Raw genomic sequence first — 26,833 nt, 5'->3', positions numbered from 1 at the left:
GTGAGCTCACCTCCATGAAGGGTCTTTAGCATTCTTTGGCATTTTGACCTTTTATTAATATTCTGGGGTTATTAATAAAATGATTAAATTATCCAGAAATTATGTCTCGCAAGCTTTTAAAACGCCACCTCTTCTTCCTCTAGACTATCTTGACTGGTGATCTCATCAGCTCCCAAGCACTCAACAACCATCTCAAGGACGATGATTCTCAAATCTGCTTATTCAGTCTTACTCTCTCTCCTGACTTTCAGTCTCAAATCTCCAATTTCCTGTTAGTTATCAAAGTTTGCATGTCCAGTAACCAACTTGAACTCATTCTTTTTCTCCCTAAACCCTCCCCCACCTCCTAACTTCCCTATTACTGTTGAGGGCAAACCCATCTTCCCAGTCACCCAGGCTTGCAACTGTCAGTCTTGACATTTCAGTCTCTCTCATCCCCCATAGCCAATCTGTTGCCAAATCCTGTCAATTTTATGTTTGTAGCATCTCTCCAATACACCCCCTTTTTTGCTCTGAGACTGCCCCCACCCTAGTGCAGACCCTTATCACCTCATGCCTGAACTTTATATGAGCTGCTGCTGGGTCTGCCTGCCTCAAGTCTCTCCCTACTCCAATCCATTCTGCCTTCAGATGTCCAATTACACTTTCTAAGGCACAAGTTTGGTCATATCACTCTTCCTAAATAAATTCAAGTGGCTCTCTCTCATTCTATCACTTTTGGATCAAATATGAAATCCTCTGTTTGGCCCTTAGAATTCTTCATCATCTGGCCTCTTATATATTTTCTTATACTTTAATCCTCCCACCCACCCCTACATTCCCACATGTATATACTCTATGATCCAGTGACACTAGCCTTAGTTCTTCAAACCAGACATTGCATCTCCCAACTCCAGGCATTTACACATTCCTGCCTGGAATGCCATCCCTTCCTATCTCAAAGTCCTAGTTTCTCTGGTTTTCTTCAACTCTCAGGTACTATGTATAGGAAACCTTTTCTGCTCTACTCCCTCCCACCTCGTTGTCCTCCCCTGCTACGACCTTCCTTCTCCTCTCTCTATGTCAGCAGTTACCAGTCACAGTGGATAGATCTCCAGGCCTGGGGTCAGAAAGACCTGAGTTCAACCGTGGCCTCAGCTACTTACTGGTTATATGACCTTGGGCAAGTCCTTTGACCTCCGTTTGCCTATAAAATGGGAATAGTAACAGCACTGATCTCCTAGCATTGTTGTAAGGATCATGTGAGGTAATTGTAAAGTGCTTAACACAGTGCTTGGTACTTGGCATCAGCTATGTAACTAGAAAGTAAGGTTATTATATACATATATATAGTAGCTCTCTATATTATATGTAACAATATAATAGGACTAGTTGTATAATGTTAGTGACTATCTTGCATGCACACACTTGTCCACCTGATTCCCCCTCCCCCATGAGACTGAACTCCTGGAGAACAGGGATTGGCCTTTGCCTTTCTTTTCATCCTCATAGTTCAGAACAGCATGTGGCACATAGTAGGTGCTTAGCGAATGCTTGTTGATGATGATGAATCCAGAATTCCAGTGCCAATCTCTATCAGGCTGCCTATACCTTCCTCTTCCTCTTGCCCATTCTGTTTTTCTGCCTAGGCAGCTCAGACGCTTTGTTGTAGACATGAAATCTGAGGTCTCCCCTGAAGGGGAGAGAGGAAAGATGGAGGCTGATGGAGATTCTTGGGAGGCAAGATGCACTGTGGGTTTTTGGCAAAGAATAGGAAAGCTGAGTAGCAGGCATGGCCATGTCCCCAGGCACCGTGGGGCAGCATGAATCTGTGGCAGGCCAAGCCTTCAGGGTTTGGGGGGAGCAGGATGCAGCAGAGAGGGGGCTTTTGGGTAGAAGGGCTGATGTCAGTCAACTTCTGACAGTGACTTCACCCTTGGCCAACCTTGGCTTGGTAATGGAAGGGCATCCCAGGGAAGGCCTTCAATCATCTCCTTCCCCAACCCCAAGATGCCCCCCAGAGACTTGTTGTCCACATAAGTGAAGGAGCCTTTTTAGTTCCTGGATCTCCAGGGATACCTAGCACTTCCCAAGAAGTTAGAAAGGCCCTATTGGAGGGAAAAGAGAAAGGTCCCAGTGCTGGGACAGAGAACAAAGCAGGAACAAGTTAGGAGGCTCTGATTCCAAATACACAGCCTTTATTCTGTATGACCCCAAGGCTCAGGGAACTCAGAGAATCCAATCATACCATCCCTACAGGGAGGAAATAGATGACCAGAGAAGGAAAGGGTCCAATCCATAGACAGCAAATGGCGGGTCCTGAATTTGAACTCACAGCTTCTGACCTCATATCAAGGGCTTTCCACTAAAGGTTCAAGACCCTTCACAACATGACAGCTAACTTGACCCCCCTGTCTCCAAACCTTCTCTTCTCCAGGCTAGCAATGCCTAATTCCTTCAATGACTCCTCCAATGATGCAGATTCCAGACCCTTGTCTGCCCTGATCACTCTCCCCTAGCTCTCCAACTCATCAGTGTCCTTCTTAAACATGGCGCCCAGTGGCTGGACAACCACTTTTGGGGATGTCCCTGGGAGGTTCTCACTCAGGTACAGATGTGTTTGATTTGAGGTTCTAGCCATCTATGGCTTAAGTTGGGGGAGGGAGAAGTCAGAGCTGAGCTACCCATCTGAAGTTGGGCTGGGAGATTGACTCCTGGCAGGAAGGTGGACAGATCATGCCTATCCCAGGATCTAGGGGTCTGGAGGAGGGGCTCAGTAACTAGCCTGATGGATGGAACCCTGTCGCCTCCTTCATGACTGTTAAGAATGGACCTGCCTCCAGGTTACTTTTCTTTTCAGTTGGCTAGAGAGGCTGGTTCTTAGCAGGAATGGGCATCTCAGTAACTGTCATGAACTGGATGGAGTGTCCATCTATCCCTGATGGCTGAGTAAGCATGGGCATTTCCTGGCCCCACTTGTCAGAGTACACAAGACAACACGCCATAGCAGCAATATTGGTTCATTTTGTGGGGGGTGCACCTTCTTCTAGCACTTTCCAGGTTACAAAGTGAGGCTGCCTCTCAGCAGCCCTGGAAGATGAGCAGTTCTATGGACAATTACTCCTGTCATACAGAGGGCACAGAAAGGGAGAGGGATTTGTTTATGGTCACATGGCTAGCAGGGGGCAGGAATTTGGTTTCCAACCCTGTGTCCTTTCTTGTCCCTTCCCCTAATCCCCCACTGGCTGTGGTTGGTGTTCGGTTACAGTTAAGTGGGGAAGCCTCCATGGTTTAGCCCTGTCCAGTGCCCAGAGGCTGGCTCTTGTGCCACTGGGGATCAGGCAGGGTAGATCTTATATCATTCCAAACCCTCTGGGCCTTCCTGAGCCACTGGCCTTCCCTCTGACCTCAGGGCATAAATAAATAATTTATGTAATAAATAGCTGCCCCAGGTGCCAAGAGGCTGCTACAGGGCCTGGCTGTACTCAGCCTTAGGTGTGGCCCAGGGTTACAAGTGATGCCTCTTTCCAGGCTCCTCTGGTACTCTGTGGCTGCCCTGCCAAAGACCTGGGGGCTTGGCTCCTGGCAGCTCTCCCTCTTTTCTAATCCCTGAGTCCAGCAGGCCTTTTGGAGGGCTTCTCCACTGGCTGTCTGCCCAGCTATCCTACTCAGCTGGCAGGTGAATAGATCAAGGCCCAGGGAGGTGGGCTGCTGATGGCTTTGGGCTCCAGGAGTGAGGCTGCTGGCCTTCAGCCTAGACACCCACAAGCAGCAGCAGAGAGGCTGTCCACTGTCCTCCAGGTGTTGCTGACGTCCATGAAGGAGACGGCTTTGTAGGCCGTGGGCCGGCAGCAGGGGTGGCTGAGTACCCGGACAGAGCCTCTCCCTGTCTGTGCAGGGAGGCGTAGGCGACCGGAACGCAGCAAGTGTGCCAAGCTGATGTCGTGGTTGGAGCGGACCTTTGGGCAGGCCCCGCTGCAGTACTGGAATCGGATCAGCTCATCCGAGTCATGGCCCAGGCCCAGCTCATGCACCTTCACCAGTTCTGTGCGCAGGTGGCAATCTAGCTTTGCCCTCCTGCCCTGGCTCTGATTCTGGCCTCGGCCTCTTTCCCGTTGGCCTGGCTTGCCCTGGCCCTGTAGTAGGGGTGACAGCACTGGCTTTGGCCCTCGACCTCCTCTCAGGGGCTTGGGGGTGCCTGGGGTTGCCTCTGAAAGAGAAGGACAGAGTCCTTGGTGGGAGCCATGCCAGACTCCTCATACCCCTACCCTCCCTGCTTCCTTCTCTTCTGTACCCCAGGAATCTGCAAAGGAATCTGCTAAGTCCTAGTATCCTCTCTTTCCCCTTTCCATGCCCTTACCCCCAAATTCACTCACCAGGAAGGCCCTGGGCACCAGGTCTAAGGGTTCCAATGAGGGGCACCCTGGGGCCAGGGCTGGAGAGGGCCGGGGGCAGCATCAGCATCAGCATGAGGAGGGCCCCTAGAGCTGGGTTCTGACATAGGGGTGCCTACAGGAGAAAGGAAGGAGATAGAAGTGTGTAGGCTCCAGAAGTGGAGGAGGAACAGGGTCCAAATGTCCTCTGCTTCCCTAGCCTCCCCTCCTGTTAGCTCCTACCCCTCCACCCAGCAGTTGCCCCATCCATTCTTTTCCTCCTGGCCTCTCCTCTCCAGATTGGCTCATCCCTTTCATACAAGGCTGACCTAGGGGTGAGTGCTGAGTATGAGGTGGGGTGGGCCAGTAGAGAAACCAAGAGCGAGTGTCTGGAACTCAAGGGCCCTACTCCTCCATTCCCCACCCCCAGACTCCATCCTGACACCCAAGACTTTTCTCAGGTCTACCCCACCCAGTATCCCATCTATACTCTCCCCCAAACTGTCTTATCCTGATGCCTTTCAGCTGAGAAGCTTCCTGAAGAAGTTGAGGTTTAGGCTGAATGTAGAAGCCAAGATGCAGAGGTGCAGAGGGAGGGCATTACAGGCATGGGTCACAGCCAGTGCAAAGGCACAGTCAGGAGATGGAGTTGTGTGTGAGGAACACCCAGAAAACTGTGTCACTAGATCAGTGTATGCAGGGGATTAAAAAGAAAGAACTTTGGAAAGATAGGAAGGGCTTTAAATGTCAAACAGAGCATTTTATACTTGATATTAGAGGTAATAGGGAGTTATAGGAGCTTGAGGAGGATCAGACTTGCACTTTAAGAATTTAAAGCTAGAAATCTCATCAGACCTCTCCCTTCACCTTTTCTATGCTACATAACCCCAGCCCATGCTCTCTAAATTCTCACTTGGGATCCCCCACCCCTATACTGGAGATCTTCCCAAAGTCAACCATCCCTGAGGCTCTTCATGCCCCACCTTCATCCCCTGCCCTCTCTTCTCTCCCTTTCCACCCTTCTGGGATCTTTCCTCTGGAACCCTTCCCCAGAACCCTGTTGTCAGGCTGATGGTGGTATTCAGCAACCCTCCCCCTCACCCCCAAGGTCCTCTATCACTAATGAGGTCTTCCTCTCTTCAGTCTGTGCCTCTGAACTTCAAGAAGCCCTTCCTCTCAGCCTTAGTGGTCCCCCTGGCCCAGATGGGATTGAAGGAGAGAAGGTCTTGGAGCCACTGACCAGTCCATTGGGAAGGTCTCTGGGTATCTTCTTTCTCCACATCATCTTGGTCCTTGGGAGGCTGCTGGCTTATGAACCTCTCCTCTTCTGTGCCTTCCTCTAGCTGCCAGCACCCCCAACCCAAGGAGAAAGCACCATACAGGAGAGGAAGCCTGAAAGCAGAACAGGAAATGTGGAGGCCAAACTCTGACTTTTCTTTGGACTGGGATGGGGAGGTGTCTTCTGGACTCTCCTCAGGCTGCCTGAGGCATCTGGGTGGTAGAGTGGACAGAATGCTGGCCCGAGTCAAGATTGGAGTTCAAATCCAGACTCAGACATTTACTAGCTGTGTTTCCCTGGGCAAGTCACTCTGTCTCCTTCAGGTTCATCTGTCAAATGGACATAATAATAATAACATCTATCTCCCAGGGCTGTTGTGAGGATAAAACAAGATAATGTTTGTAAAGCAGCGCTATAGAAAGGCTAGGTATGATCATCCCTTAGAGTCCTTCTCTGTAAAAAGGGGAGGGGGTAGACGAGAAGATTTTTAATGGTCCTTCTACATTGCACATCCTATGACTCCAAGCTGATGAGCCAAGCATGGCTCCAATGGGACCTGGGCCTAGAACACTGTTCTCCTGGGCCCACTCTCTCATGTCCAGGGTGCCCCCATTTCTTCTCTTTCTGGATCCTCAAGTGAGTTCTGGCTTTAACTGTGCCCCTCCCCCCCCGCCCCGATCCAGGGGACTTGGAGAAAGGCCAGCGGCCTCTCTGTGTTTTAACTTCTTCCTATGTAGTATGTGGGTGATTTGTGGACACCACCTGCCTCCCAGGGGCAGGGTGTTTTAGGGAAAGTACTTGATAGTTTATAGAGTGCTAGAGAAATGGGAATTATGTGTAAGAACCTTGGGAGGAAGGCAGGACAAAGAGGTTCATGACAGGGAGTACATGGGGAGGCACATTAATAAAGAAATAATAGGTCAGTCACATAGGTAACTAGAATCACACAAGAACTATGTGCCCTCCTCTGGCCAGGATTTCTCTGAAACACGTGCCCTATGTTCCCACCTCTGGCCTGGGTTCAAGGGCAGTCTTGTGGAGGCATGTGTGTCATTCTAGCTTCAAATGGCAGGTCATACTGACCTGGGCCAGAGCTTAGGCTAAGACCAAAGTTTGGGTAATCACTGACACATTCTGTGCCTCAGTCTCCCCACCATGCCCCCGTGCACCTAGGAAAGGCTTCTAAGAAAGTGGCTTCTCCTGCCCCAGGAGAAGGCCCTGCTGTAGCTCTGAGTGGCCACCAGGTGACAGCCTCTGCCTGATCACAAGCGTGGTCAGCAGCTATGGCCTGGTTCCTTCTGCAGTTTCCACCTGTTGTTAGGCCATGAGTCCCAAGCAGACAATGTCCATCCTGGTCCCTCTGTAGTCCTTGCCCTCCAGGAGGGCCCTAGGCTCTTCCCTGTGTCTGCGGTTCTTCTGCAGAGCCCTGTGAGGTGGGGTGGGCTGGGGAGTTTTCACTGTCTGTGTCAACGCTAGCCCATGGATTCAAGATGTGCGCACCATGGGGCAGGCTTCCATCCAGATAGCTCCCAAGGATGTCCCTGAGTCCTCCTGCCTTGGAGGCCTGCGTCATTCCCTGGCACCACTAGCCCTGAGCCCCTAGCCTCTCACACTGGGTCCCCAGTCCTGGCCCAGCACATTAGAACTCCAAGGTAAGGTGCACCCCTTTGGTTCTCTCTCATTGTTTTGTCCAGACTTGTCCTGTTCTGACCTTCTTACCAGACACTCCCAGCCAAACCAATCTGTTCTCCCCTCCTTGATCAGATTTTGAGACATGAGAGGTTTATTGCCCAGAAATCATAAGCCCCTGCCCTGCAGACCTGTGGGCACAATGCCCCTCAGGGGTTCTTGCAGATGTTGCTACCTGTTGGAACTGCCCTCCCCCCCAAACCTAAGCTTCAGTTTGGTCAGACTGGGAAGGTCCAAAGCAGCACTACTGGAGGAAGGCAGGACCACTCCCAGTCTCTGTCTGAGCTACTCTTGTGGTTCAAGGGTCAAGCTGCTGTGACCTGCACTGGCCAGCCTGGGGTGGGCCTAATGGGGCCTTCACAGCCTCGATGGTCACTTGGTTCTGGGTTAACCTAAGTGGATGCCAAGGTCCTTTCCAACTTGGAGTTTTGGGGATCCCTAAGGTCTCTGGTCAGGCCAAGCTGGCCGGCTCCCTCCCTCTCTAGATGGTATCACCTTCTCCCTTTCCTGGCCTTTCAGAGTCTTCACCCCTTGTCCCTCCTCCAGGAAGCCTTCGTAGATAGCTAGACCATCAGTGATGCTTCTTTTCCTTACCTCCACCACCTGTCTCCATGGTACCTGCTGATGCCCTCTTGGTACTGAGTTCAGCCCATGCTGCTGCCTCTTAGATTTCTCTCCCTGGGGCTCCCATAGCTTGGGAGCAGGGAGGAAACAGGCTAGGCCTCAGCCCTCTGTTCTTTCCTTGAGGGTAGCACCCTCCCCCCTGGATGTTGAGGCCACATCCAGCTCCCCACACTCCCCTATTGCTCCGCCAAATCAGGCATACTTCCTCAGGGATCTAGCTACTAGGCTCTCCCAGCCCTGCCGGGAGAGGGGTGGGAGGGTAGGGGTGGGCATCAGGTTCAAGGGGGGCAGTGTGTCCCTCCACGCCCCCATTCCATGCCATGCCAGGTCAGTTAGCCTTTCCTCCCGGCTCCTCCTGGACCCTCTCGGGAACCAGCCATGGAGGCTCACAGACTTCTCCCTGGGGACGCAGGTACTTACCTTCTCCTAATCAGGGGTGCCGGCGTCCTGCGCCCCCGTCCCTGGGGACGCTCCGTTAGGAGCCAAGGCTCCGTGGGACCATGTCGGGGCTCCGCACCTGGGGCTCCGCACCTGGGGCTTGCGCCCGCTTGCCCGCCACAGCTCTGCACCGAGCCCGACTGGGCTCCCTGAGGCCGCGACGGGAACTCGAGTTACTAGTGCCTGCGAGGGGCGGGCTGGGGGCCGGGCGGGCGCGCAGGGGACTGGGGCCCTAGGGGGGCGGTCTTGCCCGCAGCTAGCTCGGGGCGGGCCGGCCAGGGCGGGGCGGGGTGGGGCGGGGCAGGATGGGACGCGACCCAGCTGGGCCGCGCTGGAAAGGGGTGTGGGAAAAGACTGCGGCTGTTTAGGGGTACAGTGGGGGCACTAGAGGTCGCGGGCCACGGAAGGAGGAGCGGGACGGACTGAGGAGGTGGCTCCTGGACAGACGTCCGCCGCGGGCATCGGGGCCTGCACCACCGGCTACTTCTCTGCCTGGGGCCCGCCTCCTTCCGGGGTCCCCCAGCTGCCTGACCCCGAATCAAGAGATGGGGCCCCTTCTGCTAGGACTCCGGGATCCACTGAGGCAGAGGGGACGGACTCCAGGATCCGCGGAAGGACTGGACGGCTCGCGAGAATAGGGTCGGAGGAGGGCGGGGGCCGAACCCCGAGCCGCTGCTCCGTGCTGGAGAGATATGGCCCGACTGGTCAGGGCCCCGGAAGCGGGAGGGGGGATGGGTAGGCACAGTGGAAAATGGGGCCACAGCGGGACTCACCGGTCAGCGCGTAGAGGTGGGTACAGGGTGGCCCCGTGCCCAGAAAACGGCGGGACTCGGAGAGAGGAACCAGAGGCTAGCCGGGACTGCAGGCTTTGGGGCCCCGTCTGAGGGGCTGAGCCCAACTCCATCCCTCTTCATTCATCTCCTTGCCTTCGCAGCCGAAGCCGTCTGGTGTCAAATTCCAGCTCTCAAGTCACCTGATCCGGATCTCCGGGTTAGGTTGGGTAGGGCAGGGCAGGGGCGGGGGCAGGAAGGAAGGCCCCCTAGTCCCGTCAGTCCCCCAAAGTCCTATCCCCTTCCATCTCTTGCCCTGGACTGCTTACCTAGTGGTAGCTCCTTCCAGCTACCGGTGGGCCTCCTGGCACCTGGGACAGCGCCCCAGAGGCTAAGAGGGAAAAGAGGGCATGCGTTTCAACTAAGAAAAAGGTAGATGGGCAGGGGAGATCCCAGGAGACTAGTCAGGTGGAGGTGGGCAAGAGGGAGAACTGGGGAGTTGGGAACCCCTAGGACCCAGGAGGAGTGTGTATGTGGATGTGCACAGAGGGATCGCAGGTAGGGGATGAGGGGAGACCAGACCCTGGAAGAAGAGGAGAGCTAAAGATGCTTCAATTGCAGTGGTCAGGAGGATGAAGAGAGGGTTAACTGGTTCCATTCTAGGATTAATAGCTTGCCTTGGTTGAGGCCATCACACCTCTCTCTCTTCAGAGGTAGAGGCCCTACCCCTTGGCCCCTGGGGTGGGGAGGGCACAGAATGAGGAGTCCCTGACTCACCATCTTACCAACTGTGTGGGGCTCTCTGGGCTGGGCTGGGCTGCCAGGGCCCTGGGGGTTTAGATCCCCCACCTGTTGGTTCTACAAGTGAGTTGAATCCTCCCTGCTCCCTCAGTGATTAGGGGTGAGGTGTTTCATGCTGGGGCCCTTGGTGGGTCTAGGCCTTGATGCCTTGGCAAGGCGGGGCTCACAACCCTAGGAGTCCTGAAGGGCCTATTCTCTAAAAGGATCAGCAGGGCCCAACCCCCAATGCTCTAGGCACCTTGAGCTACAATAGGGAAGTCAGGTGCTCCTCTTCCACAACTACAGATTCACACAAGTGCAGAGCTTCCTGGGTCTGGAGGGAGATTGTCCATTCCCATTTGATCCAGACCAGGACCCCCTTTGACAAAGAAATCTGACTAGAGTTCATCTGGTCTCTTCTTTGAGACCACCAGTGACAAGGAGCTCACTACCAGTAGGGCACATTGTGGTCCATTGATGGACATCTCTGATTCCTAGGAAGTACTTCCTTATATCAGAGTAAAACTTCCCTGTTCAGCCAACTAGAACATGACCAGTTCCTTTGTCACCACACAGATGTTAGGAGGTGTGTCCCCTTTGAGTTGTTTCAAGGCCAAACATCCGCTGATACTTAAGACAATTAGCATTTGGCAGGATTCTGAACCCTTGCCTCATCTGGGCCTGCTTGTCACGATAAGTCCACAGTGTCCTTCTTCAAAATGTGCCCCTAGAAATGAACACAGCCCATGGACCAGATGTGCTTAGAGGCCAGGGCACCACCCTCATCTCCCTCATTATAATACCATGCCTGTCTCACCTGCTTTTTGGCAACAATGTTGTACTGTCGATTCAAATAAAGTCTTTTCTCAGGTACTTCTCAGAGAAACATCCTCTCTCTATACTGTGCTTAGACAATTAGTGTTTTAAACCTCAAGTATCAAACTTTACACTTGGTCCTATTAAAATTCATACTAGATTCTATCATCAATGTGTTTGCTATCAGTTCCAGCTCCAAGTCATCTGCTCATTTGATAACTGGGCCATTCTGCCTTCATTCAAGCAACTGATACAAATTATTGGACAGGACAGTCAGTCAACAAGCATTTAAATGCCTGCTTTATTCCAGACACTGTTCTGAGTGCTGGATTCTGGTGCACCGCTAGAGACTTCCCTGTGGGGTGGCATTAAGACTCTAGTCATAGGAACTGCCCACATTGTGTTTGCCAAGTGATCGCAAAGTCCACAGAGCCCTCTGAGAGCAGTGATGGGGAGCTCACTAAGCCTCGAATGTCCGAGGCAGCCCTGAGAGCTTCCAAGGTTAGGGTCCTTGTACTGAGCCTGTAGACCTTTTGGCAGCTCCCTGCCCTATTGCTCCTCCATCATTCATGGTCCTGTCCTCTGGGGCAGATCAGAACAAGCCTCATCCTCTTCCTCACCACAGCCCATAATGGCATCCCTGCTGGCTGACAGGCTCCCCTACTCTTCTCTTTGATGAGCTAAGCATCCCCATTTCCTATAACCAGTACATACACAGGTATATATGTGAATATATATGTATCTAGACTTCCCGATGTGGGTTTTTGTATCATTCATTGTACTAGTTTTTGTACTTTGAAGGAAGAAAAGGACTCTGAGAGACATGAGGAGAGGCTATATGCCTGCAGTGAGTATTATGGGGGACACTAAGATGGGAGATGGAATGCCAAGCTTGGGAAAAAGTAGGTCAGTTTGGAGGAAAAGTAGAATGTGTGAGCGGGAGCGATATGCAGAAAGCTTGGAGAGGTAGGGTGGGGATAGTAGGGGAAGGACCTTGAATGCTGGGCTGAAGCTAGAAAGCTAACCTTGGGCTCAATTGCTGATCTTAACTATGGGCAAGTCACCTAACCTTTCTAAGACTCAGTTTCCTCATCTGTGAAATGGGGATAATAATGCCAACAGTCCCTGCCTCACTGCGCTGCCATGGAGATGGAATGAGATTAGGATTGTAAAGCATTTGGTAAACCTGAGAGAATGTGCTGTTCCTCAGTTTAGAGACAGCAGGGAGTAAAACACTCAAGTTTTTTTGAACTGGAGACTGATGTGTTCAGGAGGCCTGTGTTCTCAGGAAGATCATTTTGGCAGGTCTGTGAAAGATGCACTGGAGAAGGGAAAAGAGATTTGGGCAGGGGTATGAATAAAGAGACCATGACAGGAGTCCAGGCAGGAGGGTTTGAGGGCCTGAACCACTAGGGTGGTGGACAGGAGGGCAGAGAAGGGTCTGAGACATAAAGTGGAGGGTGAATTGATAAAACTTGGCAATTGATTAAATATGGGGGCAAGAGAGAGGAAGAAGTCGAGGGTGCCACCTCACGCAGGAGGGCTTTCTTATCTCTACTCTGCCCCTCCTGTTATCATCCCCGCTCCTCACTATCTTTCACCCCTCACCCACCAGATAAAATGACCTTGTATTTGTTTTGTTTGGGGACATTTTATAGGTATACATATTATTCCCCTAGCTAACTGACATTCCCTAGAATGTCAGTTCCTCAAGGGTGTACCTATCTTTGTTGTTCCTGCACCCAGCAGCACAGGACTTTGCATGTAGCAAGAGCTATGTTGATTGACTGATGGATTGGTGGAATCTTCCATAGAGGAGGGTGTGGGGAGAGGATAGCACAGTTTGGCCATATTGAGTTTGAGGAACCCAAGAAGATCTCTGAAAAGTAGGTGGACACAGGATTGAAGCATGAACTTGGAGCAGGGAGGAGGCTGATCTGCAGATTCTCAAAGTCTGTGCTGGACATTATCCTTGGGTAAGGGGGTTAGTGGGAAGAAGTACAGAAAAACAGGCATTTATAGGGCTGCTTAAGAGAGAGGGTCCTCCTTTCTCCAGGAATCAGCTTGATGGCTGCTTTTTGAGGATCCGTTTGTCAGTCTGTATTACAGAGGTGCCATGATCCTGAGACAGTATTCAGAAAAGGCATAGATAATTTAGGCTCAGATTTCAGAAGCCCTTACAGTCTCCCCAAGTGCTGATGGATGACGCTGACCTCTACAGGCCAGGAGGAGGGAAGGTTGAACAGGACCTTTGCTTCAGCCATTACTTTGGGGGTACAGCTGAAGCAAAGGTGGGGTAGGACTGGACCTGAGGAGCAAGGAGGTGTCCAGGAATGGAAATGGTAACATAGTGAGGAGGCAAGAAACCTTCTATGGTCTCCCATTCTGTGGGCACCATTCCCATCTGCCTCCTACACCCCCCCTCCCCCCCGCACCCAGGGACAGATGGAATAAACTAGATCCCAAAGACCTGGGTTTGGGTCCTACTTCTTCTACTTAGCCCCTGCTTGGCCTTACACAAGTTATGTCCATTCTCTGGCATCTGTAAAATGAAAAAGTTGAACTAAATCTCTGAGGCCCCTCCAGCTTTAAATCTATTATTTGACCACCCTGGTAGGTGGGAGTTACAGCCACTGAAGAGAAAGGTGATGCTGATGTGAAAGTGTGGACATCACTGCCCTAGACTTGGCTCTGAGATCAGACCTCCTCACCATATGACTCTCCCCAATATAATTGCCACCAAGGGAACCCTGAGGTAGGGAATGAGGGCTGCATAGCTGTCGACAATTAGCCAGTCTATCTACAAGCATTCGCCTGGCTCTCAGTAAGCCCTTAAGACATGTTTATTGATTGATAGTCTACTATGTCAGTTAGTCAACAAGAATTTACTGTTCTTGTTTAAACTAAATTTTTTTCAATCAGCAAAAATCCATCTTTTCTCCCTCCTACTTTAACCCACCTCCCAATGGAGAAAGAAAAATAAATCCCTATCACAAACATGTAGTCAAGCAAAAAAAAAAAGCCAACCCTATTAGTCATGTCTGAAGGATAGATGTTTCGTTCTACTTTCCGAGACCTTTTTCTCCCTCTCTGTAGATGGACAGAATGTTTCACCAGGAGGTCTCTAGAGTCGTGACTGGTCATTAAGCTGATCAGAGTTCCCAAGTCTGGCAAAGTCATTTGTCTTTGCGATATTTTTGTCATCATATACATTCTTCTCCTCGTTCTCTTCATTCTGTACCAGTTCATACATTTTCCCAGATTTCACTAAACCAGCCCCTTCATCATTTCTTAGGGCCAATAGCATTCCATCACGTACATACACAATAACTTATTCAGTCACTTCCCAATTGTGGATACCTCTCTAGGTTTCCAATTCTTTGTCTCCTCAAAAAAGGAGCTAGAAATATTTTTGTAGGGACTTTGTTTTGCTTAAGCACCTATGTCAAATAAGATAAAAATTGTGAAGGGTTTAGCACAGTGCCTGGCACATTGTGAGCTCTATATAAATGTTCACTATTGTTATCATCATCATCACCTCCCTTAGTCTACCTTCCCTCTTATTCTCTCTCTCCCTTCTTCCCTTTTCCTCCTGTTTCTTTGTTCCATGAAATGTATTTCTGTACTGATCTTCATGTGTGTGCTTATGTGTATAAGTATGTTTCTTGGATATCTCAAAAATTATAAGCTTTAATAACTTAAAACTACACTAAACCTTTTGGGACACTGTACTCTTCCCTCCTTTGGGTAGTTTAGATGAGATCAGATTCAAGTGTCACCCACGCCTCCTACCCCTTCCTTCTTGTTTATATAGACTTCTACTCTGATTATGTGAGATCATTTTTCCTAACCTTCCCCTCCTTTTCCATTGTCTTTTTAAGATGATCACAACATAACAGAACCACTCCCAGGTCTTCAGTCTATTTAGACTCCCTTTATTGAGACTTTTCTCAATGCCTGGTACCTCCTGGTTCTGGAAAAGCTCACCACACCTTTGTTCTGCTCCTCCTGGAATGTTTCTCCATAAGGCTCACCCATCCCTCCCTTCTCCTATCAGAGAGTTCCTTTGAGAACCTCCATTTTGTGAAAGGGACCAGGCCAGCCTGATTTTATTCTCCTCCTGATCTCATTCCTGACTTCCTTCTCCTCACACTCTCCTCCATCTTTTAGCTTCCTTTCGTGCATTGCCTTCCAATGGGGTGAGAGTAGGTAGCGAGGAGTTAGAGGGGGTATTAGAATGTCAGCTGCTGGAGGGTAAGAATTGTCTTTCTTTTTGTCTATATCTGTATTTCCAATGCTTAATACTGTCCAGGCACTTGCTGTCCATTTGTTCAGCCTTGTTGGACTCTTCAGGACCCCAAGGATCACAGCACTCCAGGCCCTTTTATCCTCCACTTTTTCCCAAAGTCTGTCCAAGTTCATTTTGTTCTCCTCCACCTCATCCTTTGCCATCTCCTTTGGTCTTGCCTTCAATCTTTCCCAACATCAGGGTCTTTTCCAATAAGTCCTGTCTTCTTATTATGTGGTCAAAGCATTTAAACTTCAGCTTCAGTATTTGTCCTTCTAATCAGTAATCTGAATTGATTTCTTTAAAGATGGACTGATTTGATCTCCTTGCCATCCAAGGGACTCTCAGAAGTCTTCTTTAGCACCCAAATTCAAAAGCATCAATTCTGCAGCACTCAGCTTTCTTCATAGCCCAATTCTCACAACTATTACTATGGAAAGATCCTAACTTTGATTATAGGGACCTTTTCTGGCAAGGTGATGTCTCTGCTTCTTAATATGCTGCCCAGATTTGACATAACTTTCCTTCAAAGGAGCAAGCATCTTTAATTTCATGGCTTCGTTGGCTGTCTGTCATGATCTTTGAGCCCTGGAATATAAAACCTGACACACCTTCCATTTCTTCTCCTTCTATTTGCCAAGACATGATGGCACCAGTTGTTTTTTTTTTAATATTAAGCTTCATGCCAGCTTTTACACTCTCTTCTTTCACCCTCATGAAGGGGCTTCTTACTTCCTCTTCATTTCTGCCATTAGAGTGGTATCATTTGCATATCTGAAATGGTTGATATTTCTCCCAGTAATCTTGATTCTGGCTTTTGATTCATCCAGCCTGGCATTTCACATGATGTACTCTGCATATAACTTAAATAAATAAGGTGATGATATACAGCACTCCTTTCCTAGTCTTAAACCAATAGTTGTTCTTTGTTCAGTTCTAATTATTGCTTCTTGGTGCTCATACAGGTCCCTCAGGAGACAAGTAAGCTGATCTGGTATTCCCATCTATTTGAAGACTTGCCACATTTTGTTGTGATCTGCATGGTCAAAGATTTTAGTGTAGTCAATGAAACAGAAGATGTTTTTCTGTAACTCCCTTTCTTTCTCCATAACCCAGTGAATATTGGCAATTTGGTCTCTAGTTCCTCTGCCTCTTCAAAAACCAACCTGCTCTTCTGGTAATTCTCAGTTCGCATATTGCCAAAGCCTGAATTACAGAATCTTAAGCATAACCTTGCTGGCATGTGAAATGAGCACAATTGCTCCATAATTTGAACATTCCCTGGCATTGCCCTTCTTTAAGATTGGGACGTAAAGAGATCTTTTCCTATGTAGTGGCTACTACTGAGTTTTCCAAATTTGCTGTCTTATCAAGTGCAGCACTTCAACAGTGTCATCTTTTAGGATTTTAAATAGCTTAGCCAGAATTCCATCACCTCCACTAACCTTACTGCTAGCAATGCTTCCACTTGACTTCATTCTCCATCTTGGTTATCAGTGATGTTAAGATCTTTCTTGTATAGTTCTTCTGTAAATTTTTGCCACCTTTTCTTTATCTTTTCTACTTCTGTTAAGTTCCTACCATTTTTGTCTTTCATCATGCCCATTTTTTTTGTATGAAACAAAATATCTTGATATCTCTCATTTTCTTGAAGAGGTCTCTTGTCTGTCCCATTCACTTTTTTCCTTCTATTTCTTTGCATTGCTCTTTTAAGAAAGAGCAATTTTTTCCTTGCATTCTGAATTCAGTTGGGCATGTCTTTCCCTTTCTCCTTTCCCTTTCCTTCTTTCCTCAGCTATTGGATAAAGCCTCTTCAGATCACCATTCTGCTTTTTTGCTCTTCTTTTTCTTTGCAATGTTTTTTTGTGGCTTCCTCCTGTGCAATGTTTTGAACCTCTGTCCATAGTTCTTCAGGCACTCTATCTACCAGATCTAATCCCTTAAACCTATTCATTTCTTCTACTTCATATTCATGAAGGTTGTTTTTTAGATCACATCAGTATGGTCTGATGGTTTTCCTTAATTTCTTCAATTTAAGTATGAATTTTGCAATAAGAACCTCATGATTTGAGCCACAGTTGACTCCAAATTTTGTTCTGACTGTATAGAGCTCCACTTTGGGCTGCAAAGCATATAGTCAATCTGATTTTGATATTGACCATTTGATGATGTCCATATGTAGAGTTGCCTTTTGGGTTGTTGGAAGAAAAGGGTTTGTGTGGATATGTTTTGCATGACTACACATATATAACCTATATCAAATTGCTTGCCTTCTCAATGAAGGGTGTGAGGAGGAAGGAAAGGAGAGAATTTGAAACTCAAAGTTCTAAAAACAAATGTTAAAAATTGTTTTTGCATGTAACTAGGGAAAAATAAAATTCTAAATAAAGCCAAAGAAAAAGAGTGTTTGCTATGACCAGCAAGTTATCCTGACAAAATTTTATCAGTTTCTGCCCTGCCTCATTTTATACTCCAAGACCAAACTTGCCTGTTATCCCAATTATCTTTTGATTTCCTACTTTAACATCCCAATCTTCTATCATGAATGTAACTGAATCACTGCCTTGTGGTGTCAGAGAAATTTGCATAGTTTAATTAAATCATGAGCAGGGTTACCCAAGACAGACATGTCATAATGGAGAATTCTGACAAAAAGTGATCCACTGGAGAAGAAAATGACAAATCATTCCAGTATCTTTTCCAAGAAAACCCCATGGACAACATTGAGAATGATAAAAGACATGACATCGGAAGATAAGCCCCTCAGATCAGAAGGTGTCCAACACAATACTGAGGAAGAATGGAGGACAACAAGAAGTAGCTCTAGTACTAATGAAGCCTCTGGGCCAAAGCTGAAAGGAAGATCAGCTATGAATGTGTCTGGTAACTAAAGGAGAATCTGATGCTGTAAAGATCAATGTTGTATAGGACTCAGGAATGTAAGATCTACGAACCAAGGTCAACTGGCTGTGGTCAAACAGATGGGAAGACTAAACACTGACATCATGGGTGCCAGTGAACTTAAATGGACAGGAATGGATAAATTGAATTCAGGGGATCACTACATATACTATTGTGAGCAAAATCCCTTACAAGAAATGGAGTAGCCCTCATGGTCAATAAAAGGGTTGAAAAAGCAGTACTGGGACATATTCTCAAAAATGACAGGCACTTAGTAGTTGCTTAATAAATGCTTATTTCTTTCCTTCCTCCTTCTTCTGACCCTTGATGATGAAAGGGTTCAGAGGGAACCCATGTATCAGCTCCCCATTTTAGAACGTAAAATGTAGCCTTGTTTAGTCTCCTGAAATTGCTTGCGTATGTTTCACTTTGTATATTTCTCTTGACTTCTGCCTTTGCACCTCAAAGTTTCCATGAAGCATTGTCTTTTCATCAGTAATGCTTGGAAATCTTTTCTTTCATTACAAGAACATTTCCCTCTATGGGATCATACCCAGTTTTGCTGGGCAAATTATTCTCCTTTTCCCTGTGGAATATCATGTTACAAGCTTTCCACTCCTTTATAGTGGTGGCTGCTAAATTGTGTGTAACCCCGAGTGGCTCCTCGGTTCTTAGATTCTTTCTTTCTGGTTGTTGGCAGCACTTTTTCTTTGACTTGACAACTCTGGATTTTAGCTATCCGGCTGGGTCCTGATTTGTGTTAGCTAGAATAATGAAGCTTGTGAAGTGGTCATATTATTCAGATTCACTTTTTGAATTAACAATATATATAAAATATGCAATTGGTCCCAGCCCAATAGAAATATATAAAGACAAAAATTAAGAATGTTTTTATCTGTTTATTAACATAATAGTAAAAATAAGAAAAATATTTCCGATTCATGTTTATGTCAAAGTAATAAATAGTTAGAGAAAGTAAAATTTTAAAATTTTCAAAATTACTATCTTATCTAAGGATAAGATGTTATGACAAAAAACCTCATTATTTCCATTTAAAATATTTTAGTAGCCGTGGTCTGAACTGTCTTCTCTTTCTTTGAATCTTCATAAATGCACTGGTAGGCACAGAGCTTTATCCACCTTTCAGTGAATTGGTATGCTCTCATTTTCACACAATAAGCAAACCTGGGGCATTATCTAAAATCAGAAAGACTTTAAATTTGATATTATTGTCCTTGCAAAAGTATTCAACAGCTGGACTGAAATAACCTGAAAACTAGTCTTCAAAGTCAGCTTTAGTCACTCATGCTTTCTTATTTAGCTGCCAAAGAACTGGAATTGTTCAATGGCAGAGCTTGAGGATTTTGAAAATTATAAGCAAGAATTGGTTTTAATTTAAAATCTCCTTTAAAAAATTCCCTTCAGCTTTACCTTTTAATAAAGTTGTCAGGTGATCCTCAGACAATTTAAATTCAGGCAGAATTTTTTCTTTCTTAGAAATAGAAGTTCTACTCAAAGTTTTAAAAAATGAATGTTAAAAATTCTTTTTACATGTAACTGGGGAAATTTTTAAATAAAGAAATATTAAAGAAATATCAATTCTCGAAAGTATCTTTTCCTAGAATAAGCTTGTTTCATCCACATTAAATATTTGTTGACTTTAAATTTCTTCAAAACATAGGGATAGTTAACCTCAACCTCATCTGCACTGGCCTCCTTGCCTGTAATTTTAAAAGAATGTAATTGAACTCAAATTTTGATTGACCCAACCAATGATTGCAGTAAAAGTTCCTTTTGTTTATTTATTTTTTAATCACAGTTATTTTTTATATTTATTATTTTATTTATTTATTTGCTTCATTTCCATTTTCTTTCACTACCATAATTAAACTGGAAGCTTTTGAGTGGATGACTGCTCTGCTAAGAGAAGTGCATTTAAAAAAGATTTGTAATCTTTAATCCATACTGCTAAAAGATGCTCCATTTCTATCATGATAGCACTTCCATTCCTCATAGCTGTTTGCAAAAAGCTGATGCAACTTTGTTTTTTTCTTTTATTTTCGCTGAATGTTTTATAAGGTTACATACAGTAGTTTCAGGCATTTGGATATCTTGCCCTCTTTTAGAGTTACTATAACCACACCCATCCCATTTGATTATATCAAATTTTTGTTTTAGTGTAATAACAAACCACTCTCTTTTTTGGTAAAGATAGTGTTTCTCTTTTTTTGATCATGGCTTTCAGGTAGTCCCATAATTTTTAAATTGTCTCTCCTGGATCTATTTTCCAGGTCAGTTGTTTTTCCAATGAGATATTTCACATTATCTTCCATTTTTTCATTCTTTTGGTTTTGTTTTGTGATTTCTCATAAAGTCATTAGCCTCCATCTGTTCCATTCTAATTTTGAAAGAACTATTTTCTTCAGTGAGCTTTTGAACCTCCTTTTCCATTTGGCTAATTCTGCTTTTGAAAGCATTCTTCTCCTTATTGGCTTTTTGAACCTCTTTTGCCAATTGAGTTAGCCTATTTTTCAAGGTGTTATTTTCTTCAGCATTTTTTTGGGTCTCCTTTAGCAGGGTGCTGACCTGCTGTTCATGCTTTGACTGCATGTCTCTCATTGCTCTTCCCAGCTTTTCCTCCACCTCTCTAACTTGATTTTCAAAATTCTTTTTGAGCTCTTCCATGGCCTGAGCCCATTGAGTGGGCTGGGATACAGAAGCCTTGACTTCTGTGTCTTTCCCTGATGGTAAGCATTGTTCTTCCTCATCAGAAAGGAAGGGAGGAAATGCCTGTTCACCAAGAAAGTAACCCTTCTATAGTCTTATTTCTTTTCCCTTTTCTGAGCATTTTCCCAGCCAGTGACTTGACTTCTGAATATTCTCTTCACACCCACTTCGCCTCCTGATCCTCCCAGCCAATGCTTGGGGTCTGAGATTCAAATGCTGCTCCCCAGCCTCAGGGCTTTGGGTGGGGGCAGGGCTGCTAGTCAGTGTGAGATGAAGTTCAGGTGCTCAGGTGGGGGCAGGGCCACCTCACAGGCTCAGTTCCCTCGGGGGGTTTATGCAGAGACCTTCAACAATGGATCTGGGCTCCTGCCTGCTCGGGGAGCCCTGGTCTGCTCCCGCCTCGGCTGCTGCCTCCCGAGGGGGCCTGAGTTATGGGGGCACCCCACTCCCCTCTCGACCCACCAAAGAGACCCTCTCACCAACCCCCATCACCTGTGGGTGGAGGGACCCGCGTGGCTGCTGGAGATCCCATCCCTGAAACCTGCTCAGATTGGCTCCTCTCGGTGCCGTGGCCGGGGCAGGGCTGGGCTCGGCTCCGTGTTCACAGTGTGACGGACCTTTTGCGAGAGGTTTGCAGGTCCCTCTGTGCTGGGGATGGAAGCTCAATTCCATGTGGACAGTCTCGGGTGGGTAAAGGTGGGAACTTCTAAATCTTAGAGTTCTCACGAGGCCCCCCATAAACACCAGGGAATCGAGGAGTGAGACCGAGCAATCTCGTGTATTTCCGCCTCTTCCCATGAGAAACGTGATGGGAGAGAGCTCTCCCCGCCCTCGAGACTGTCCTGGGTCTGGGCACACCTATTGTTATCTAACAGGCATGGTATTCAGATGCAAACTACGCGGCCGGAGAGCTTAATTGGGATCAGGAAAGCCTGAAAGCGCTCTTAGGCGGGAGGGGCGCAGAGCAGACAGGACAGAAGGCTCCGTTTTTCCTCTCTCCGCTCTCCCCTCCCCCTCTCTCCCCACTTACACTTCTGCTTCCAATCTCTTATTGTAAGATCTTTGCCTCCTTGAGAGATTCCTTGCTCCCTCCTAAGGAAGAATTCCCCCTGCACTTGTAACCAGAACCCTGAATAAAAGCTTAACCCTTGTTCAACTCTGGGAGGTCTCTTCTCTCATACGACTATCCGGTTTGGCCAGCCGAAGACCTGCGAGAGGTAAAGTAAGAAGACTTGGGTAGCCCTCAGGCCTCTAGGCCTGGCATCTCTGGAACAGAAATCTCCTTCGCTCCACTGTTCTGTGGCCTCTGCTGCTCCAGAATTCACTGTGAGTTCCTTTTTACAGATGTTCTATGGGTTGTGGGTTCAGAGCTATGTGTATGTGCGTCTTTCTACTCCGCCATCTTGGCTCTGCCCCAATGAATTCTTTCTAACTCCACTTTATCCTCAGGTTCAAAGAGGTCTGGGCAGTTTTCTTCAAAAATTTCTTGAAATATGACTTTTAAGCTTTCCTTTTGGTTGTGGCTTTCAGGCAATCCAAGGATACTTAAATGATCTCTCTTTGTTCTGTTTTCGAAGTCAGCTGATTTTACTATGAAATATCTCACATTTTCTTCTATTTTCTCAATCTTTTGACTTTGTTTGAATATTTCTTGTTCTCGCATGAAATCATTAGCTTCTATTTGATCCATTCTAATTTTCAGTGAATTTGTTGCTTGGGCAAGATTTAGTACCTCTTGTGTCAAACTGTTAATTCTCTTTACGATTCTTTCTTCTATAACTCTTATTTCTTTCCATGCTCTCAATTCATTTATAAAAATCTTTTAAACACCTTTTTGTAACTTTCACTTCACATCTCCCAAGAATTCTAGCTGAATTTGTGGCCAAATTTTGTTTTGTTTTTTTTTTTTGAGGCTTCACTTGTAGATGTTTGGAGTCATTCTCTTCTTCTGGGTTTCTCTCTTGAGCATTGTGTCACAGTAATAGCTTTTAATAGTAGGATTCTTTCTTTGTTTTTTCTTCTAGCCTACTTCATGACTTCAGACTATATTACAGTCAGGCTATGCACTTCTGGAGGGAATGCCTGGGCTGGTCCTTTTGCTTTCTTGGGTTGTTGAGTGTTGTGTTTTCCTAGGATCTCAGGGATCATTCAGGCAGGAAACTTGCATACTTCCAGTGATCCCAAACAGATTTCAACCATGGTATGCCACCCTCCATAGTATGGGTTCTACAAGTTTCTGACCCAGGTTTGTGTCTAAGAAACATATCTGTTGGCTTGCCCCTGGTTGGAGTTCCAGTAGACTGTTTCTGAACTCAGTCACTATCAGCCAGCTGGAAAGCTGAAAGTTCAGAGTGACAGAACTGTAGATTTCCCTTTGTTCTGGGATTTCTCCTCTGGCTATTTCCTTGCAAGCTCCAGTCTGGGTTGGAAGCTGGAACTGTGACCCAGTTCCACTCTTGGAATCCAAGTTACACAGCTGCTCCTTGCTTCTGAATTTGCTCCTTGGTAGGCACACACCCTAGGATCTGTGATCCCTCCTTATTCTTAGGAACAGTTCTCCTTATCAGTCTCCCTCAGATCTGTGACTGAGAACTAGGGAGTTAGCAATACAGCTGCCAGTTGGCACCTGTCCCTGCAACGTTCACAAGTCTACACTCTTCTGTATTTAATCTGGGGCCACTTAGTGCCTTGGTGCACAGCCTCTCCCTGTGCTGGAATGCTCTTTGCAGTGCACTTCTAGCCAGACCCAGTCCCTAGTGTTTACAGATCTGTCAGTCTCCCTGTACCCATCTGGGTGAGTAAAATGACTCACTGTGATTTTTCTTGGATTTCCTTAGCAGTATTCAGTCTGGTGCATTTTAAAGATCTGTTTGGATCAGCAATCAGCTCTCTGGACCCCACAGATGCTCCACAAGCATTTATTATAAAGTGTCAAAGTATCCCAGGCACTCTGTTAAACACTGGAAATACAAAGAAAGACAAAACCATTTCTGCCCTCAAGAGGTTTCCAGCTTAATGTATGCATACATGTATGAGGAGGATACGAACATTTCTGCCCATAGATACAGAGAGACTGTCTGTAGGACAAACGCAAGGTCACCTGAAAGGGGAAGGACACCAACAGCAGACAGAATCAGAAAAGAATACCTGCAAGAAAATGGGTTTTGAGCTGAGTCTAGGAGGTAACTAGGGAAGCTGGGAGCTGAAGTTAAGGAGGGAGCTGGTCATCAAACATATTAAATTCCTGCTATTTGCCAGGCACTGCGCTAAATGCTGATACAGAGAAAGACAAAAGATACTCTCTGTTCTCAAGGAACTCACATTCTAATGGGGGAGACAACCTGTAAACAACTATGTGTAAACAAGATATGTACAGGATAAGTTGAAAATAATTGGGAAGGACTGGGAAATCATGGGTGAGATTTTAGCTGAGACTTGAAGGAATCTAGAGGAAACCAGAAGACAGAGCTGAAGAGGGAAAGAATCCAGGCCTGAAGGCAACCAGTGAGAATACCTGGAGTCGACAGGTGGCGTGTCTTATCTGAGGAGCAGCAGGGAGGCCAATGTCCCTGGATCACAGAATATATTAGGAAAAGAGGATGTATGAGGTATAAAAAGTCAGCAAAGGTGGGGGGTGGAGCAGGTTATGAAGGGTTTTGAAAGGCAATTAGAGGATTTTATATTGATCATCAAGGTGATGGGGAGCCACTGCAGTTTATTGAGTGGAAGTGTGGGGTGAGAGGAAGATTAATTTGACAGCTGAAAGGAGAGTGGACTGCAGTGGGGAAAGACTCCAGGTTATTGCAATAGTCCAGGCATGAGGTGACAAGGGCCTGGATGGGGCTGGTGGCAATGTCAGAGGAGAGAAGAGGTTTGGAGAGAAGAGGAGAAGTGGACAACAGTGAACAGCTCTCAGTGAATGGTTTCAATGTTCTCAGTGAAATATGAGGCAAAGTTCTTAGCGGAGAGGATGTGGGGGGGGGGGGTTCAGAGAAAGGGAGCTATGGGAGATTGGAGAATGAATTAAATGGTTTGGAAAAGCCATTGTGGTGATTCAATCAGGAGATATAAAAGAATTGTCTTGCCACAGGGCGCTGTTGAGATCGTGTAAGGAAATTGTATTGGACCAGTCAGAATTATTTTGTGATTTACTACAGCTTCATTCAGCTAGAGGTGAATTCAGAGTAGAAGTGAAGGCAGCAGATGGTGGGAGGAATCCAAGACTGAGTCTTGGCAGAACAAGATCAGAGACAGAGTGATGGACCAAGGGACTCAGGGAAAAGGATGTATACAACTCAGATAGACGTAGCTCTTCTCAGCAAGGCAAGGATCTAAGACAACTCCAAAAGACTCATGATGGAAAATGCCATCCACATCCACAGAAAGAACTGTGGAGTCTGAATGCAGAGCAAAGCAGGCAATTTTCTTTTTTTTTTTCTTTCTCGTGGTTTTGTTCTGATTCATCTTTTACAACATGACTAATGTGGAAATATGTTTATTATGAGTATACATGTACAGCTTATATCAGATTGCAGGCCATCTTGGAGAAAGGAGAGGGAAAAGAGGGGGGAAAATTAGAGCTCAAAATCTTATAAAAGTGAATGTTAAAAACTAAAATAAATAAATAAATTTTTTTTTAAAAAGAAAAGGATGGTATAGAGTTGAACTGGTTTGTTAAGGAGTGAAGGTAGGGAAAGGAGGAGAATGTAGCCAGGGGAGAACTGATGGACTCAGGAATTGGAAGTCACCTGGAAGATGAAGAACATAGTTTGGGGTTATAAGGCAGAGAGAAAAAACAATAAAAGGTTATGATCAGATATGGGAATTTCAGAGTTTATTCATATGGATTTGGAACACTTCTGGATGATGGTATTTGAGGATGATGGATTGAGGGTATGACCATCCTTGTGGGGAGCTATAGGCAATGAATAAGTTGATGAATCATGAGGTTTGGGTGTTTCAGGGGGTATCAAGACATATGGCAAAGTCCCTTAGTATAGGACAGGAGTTGGCAAGAAGAGAAAGAATGTGAACCACACAGTGAACTGGTTGGAGAAAGAAAGGGAGTATCCTAGAGGTTGGTAGACTACAGCTACTTGGGTGGTAGATATGGATTGAGTGAATATCAAAGGAGAAGAGGTTACTCAGTGATGGAAGTAAAGGGAGAGCCTGGAAGTGATGATGGGAAGTCAACACTCTTCTAATTCCTCCCCGTCATCAGTGACTTGTGGGGAATGAGTGCAAGTGCAGTCAGTGCTGGAAAGGGAGGCCAGGGAGATTGTGTCATTAGGAGACAGCCAGATTTCAATGAGAACCAGAAGGCTACTAAGGGAATAGGAATTTATATAGAGCATACTATGTGCTAGGGACTCTGTGTTAAGCACTTTACAGATATAATCTCTTTTGATCCTCACAACAACTTTGCAATTATTATCTCCGTGTTATAGTAGAGGAAATCGAGGCAAACTGAGGTTAAGTGACATTCCCAGGGTCACACAACTAGTAAGTGTCTGAAACTAGGCTTGAACTTCCATCTTGATCCCAGGCCCAGCTTTATCCACTGCTCTGCTAGCTCTATCTGTGGACAGAGAATCCAGGAAAGTCTTCTAGAACATGGAAGGAGTGGGATGTTCTCTCAACCATTCTTTCTCCCTATCTCTCTGTCTCACCATCTCCCTCCCTGTCTCTCTTCTTATCTCTGTATCCCTGTCTCTCTCCCCCAGTTCATTCTAAAGAATCTCTCCCTGCCTCCTCCCCCTTCAGTGATGACAATATGAAGGAGGGACCAAGAGACAATGAAGAAAGATTCAGTGGGAAATGTGGCTGAGAGTTAGGAAAAGAGCAGTCCAAGGCTTGGCATCGAGGATGCTGGAGGCTTCTGTCCCTGCTTTCCAGAGCTGAGCCTGAGAAGGCCAGATGAGGGCCCTCCCTGTTCACAAGCTCCTCATTCCAGCCAGGCCAGACTTGATGCAGGTCTCAAGCCCAGGATCCATTCACTCAGTTCATTTCCACCTTGCATTTTCAGGGCCTCCAGTCATTCATGTTCTCTCCTGCTCAAATTATGCAATTTGGAAGCATCACAGAAGACCTTGATTTGATTCCTGTTTCAGATACTCCCTTATTAGCTGTGCACCCTTGGGAAAATCATTTAGCCTCTCCAAGTCTCAGT

At 46.6% G+C, this 26,833-nt stretch overlaps 1 protein-coding gene across 1 annotated transcript; it reads right to left on the bottom strand.

Annotated features, from left to right (window-relative positions):
• Positions 1–2,050: 2,050 nt before the first annotated feature.
• ARTN (artemin) lies at positions 2,051–9,351 on the bottom strand. The gene is made up of 4 exons (XM_072649163.1): positions 8,365–9,351; positions 5,593–5,744; positions 4,356–4,488; positions 2,051–4,189 (listed from the first exon to the last, which is right to left on the bottom strand). The coding sequence occupies exons 2-4, from the start codon at positions 5,635–5,637 to the stop codon at positions 3,729–3,731; spliced, it is 639 nt and encodes a 212-aa protein (XP_072505264.1). The 5' UTR covers positions 5,638–5,744; positions 8,365–9,351; the 3' UTR covers positions 2,051–3,728.
• Between the last annotated feature and the right edge of the window lie 17,482 nt (positions 9,352–26,833).

Source organism: Notamacropus eugenii, chromosome 2, assembly GCF_028372415.1.
Source record: "Notamacropus eugenii isolate mMacEug1 chromosome 2, mMacEug1.pri_v2, whole genome shotgun sequence".
Classification (NCBI taxonomy): domain Eukaryota; kingdom Metazoa; phylum Chordata; class Mammalia; order Diprotodontia; family Macropodidae; genus Notamacropus; species Notamacropus eugenii.
This window is presented reverse-complemented; position numbering and strand designations above follow the sequence as displayed.

Excerpts from the sequence above, each read along its gene's own strand:
- ARTN (XM_072649163.1), bottom strand. The coding sequence starts at position 5,637 with ATGATGTGGAGAAAGAAGATACCCAGAGACCTTCCCAATGGACTG. Across the intron at positions 4,489-5,592 it reads GAGACCTTCCCAATGGACTG|GCACCCCTATGTCAGAACCC; the intron begins GTCAGTGGCTCC and ends TTTCTCCTGTAG. Across the intron at positions 4,190-4,355 it reads TGGTGCCCAGGGCCTTCCTG|AGGCAACCCCAGGCACCCCC; the intron begins GTGAGTGAATTT and ends CTTCTCTTTCAG.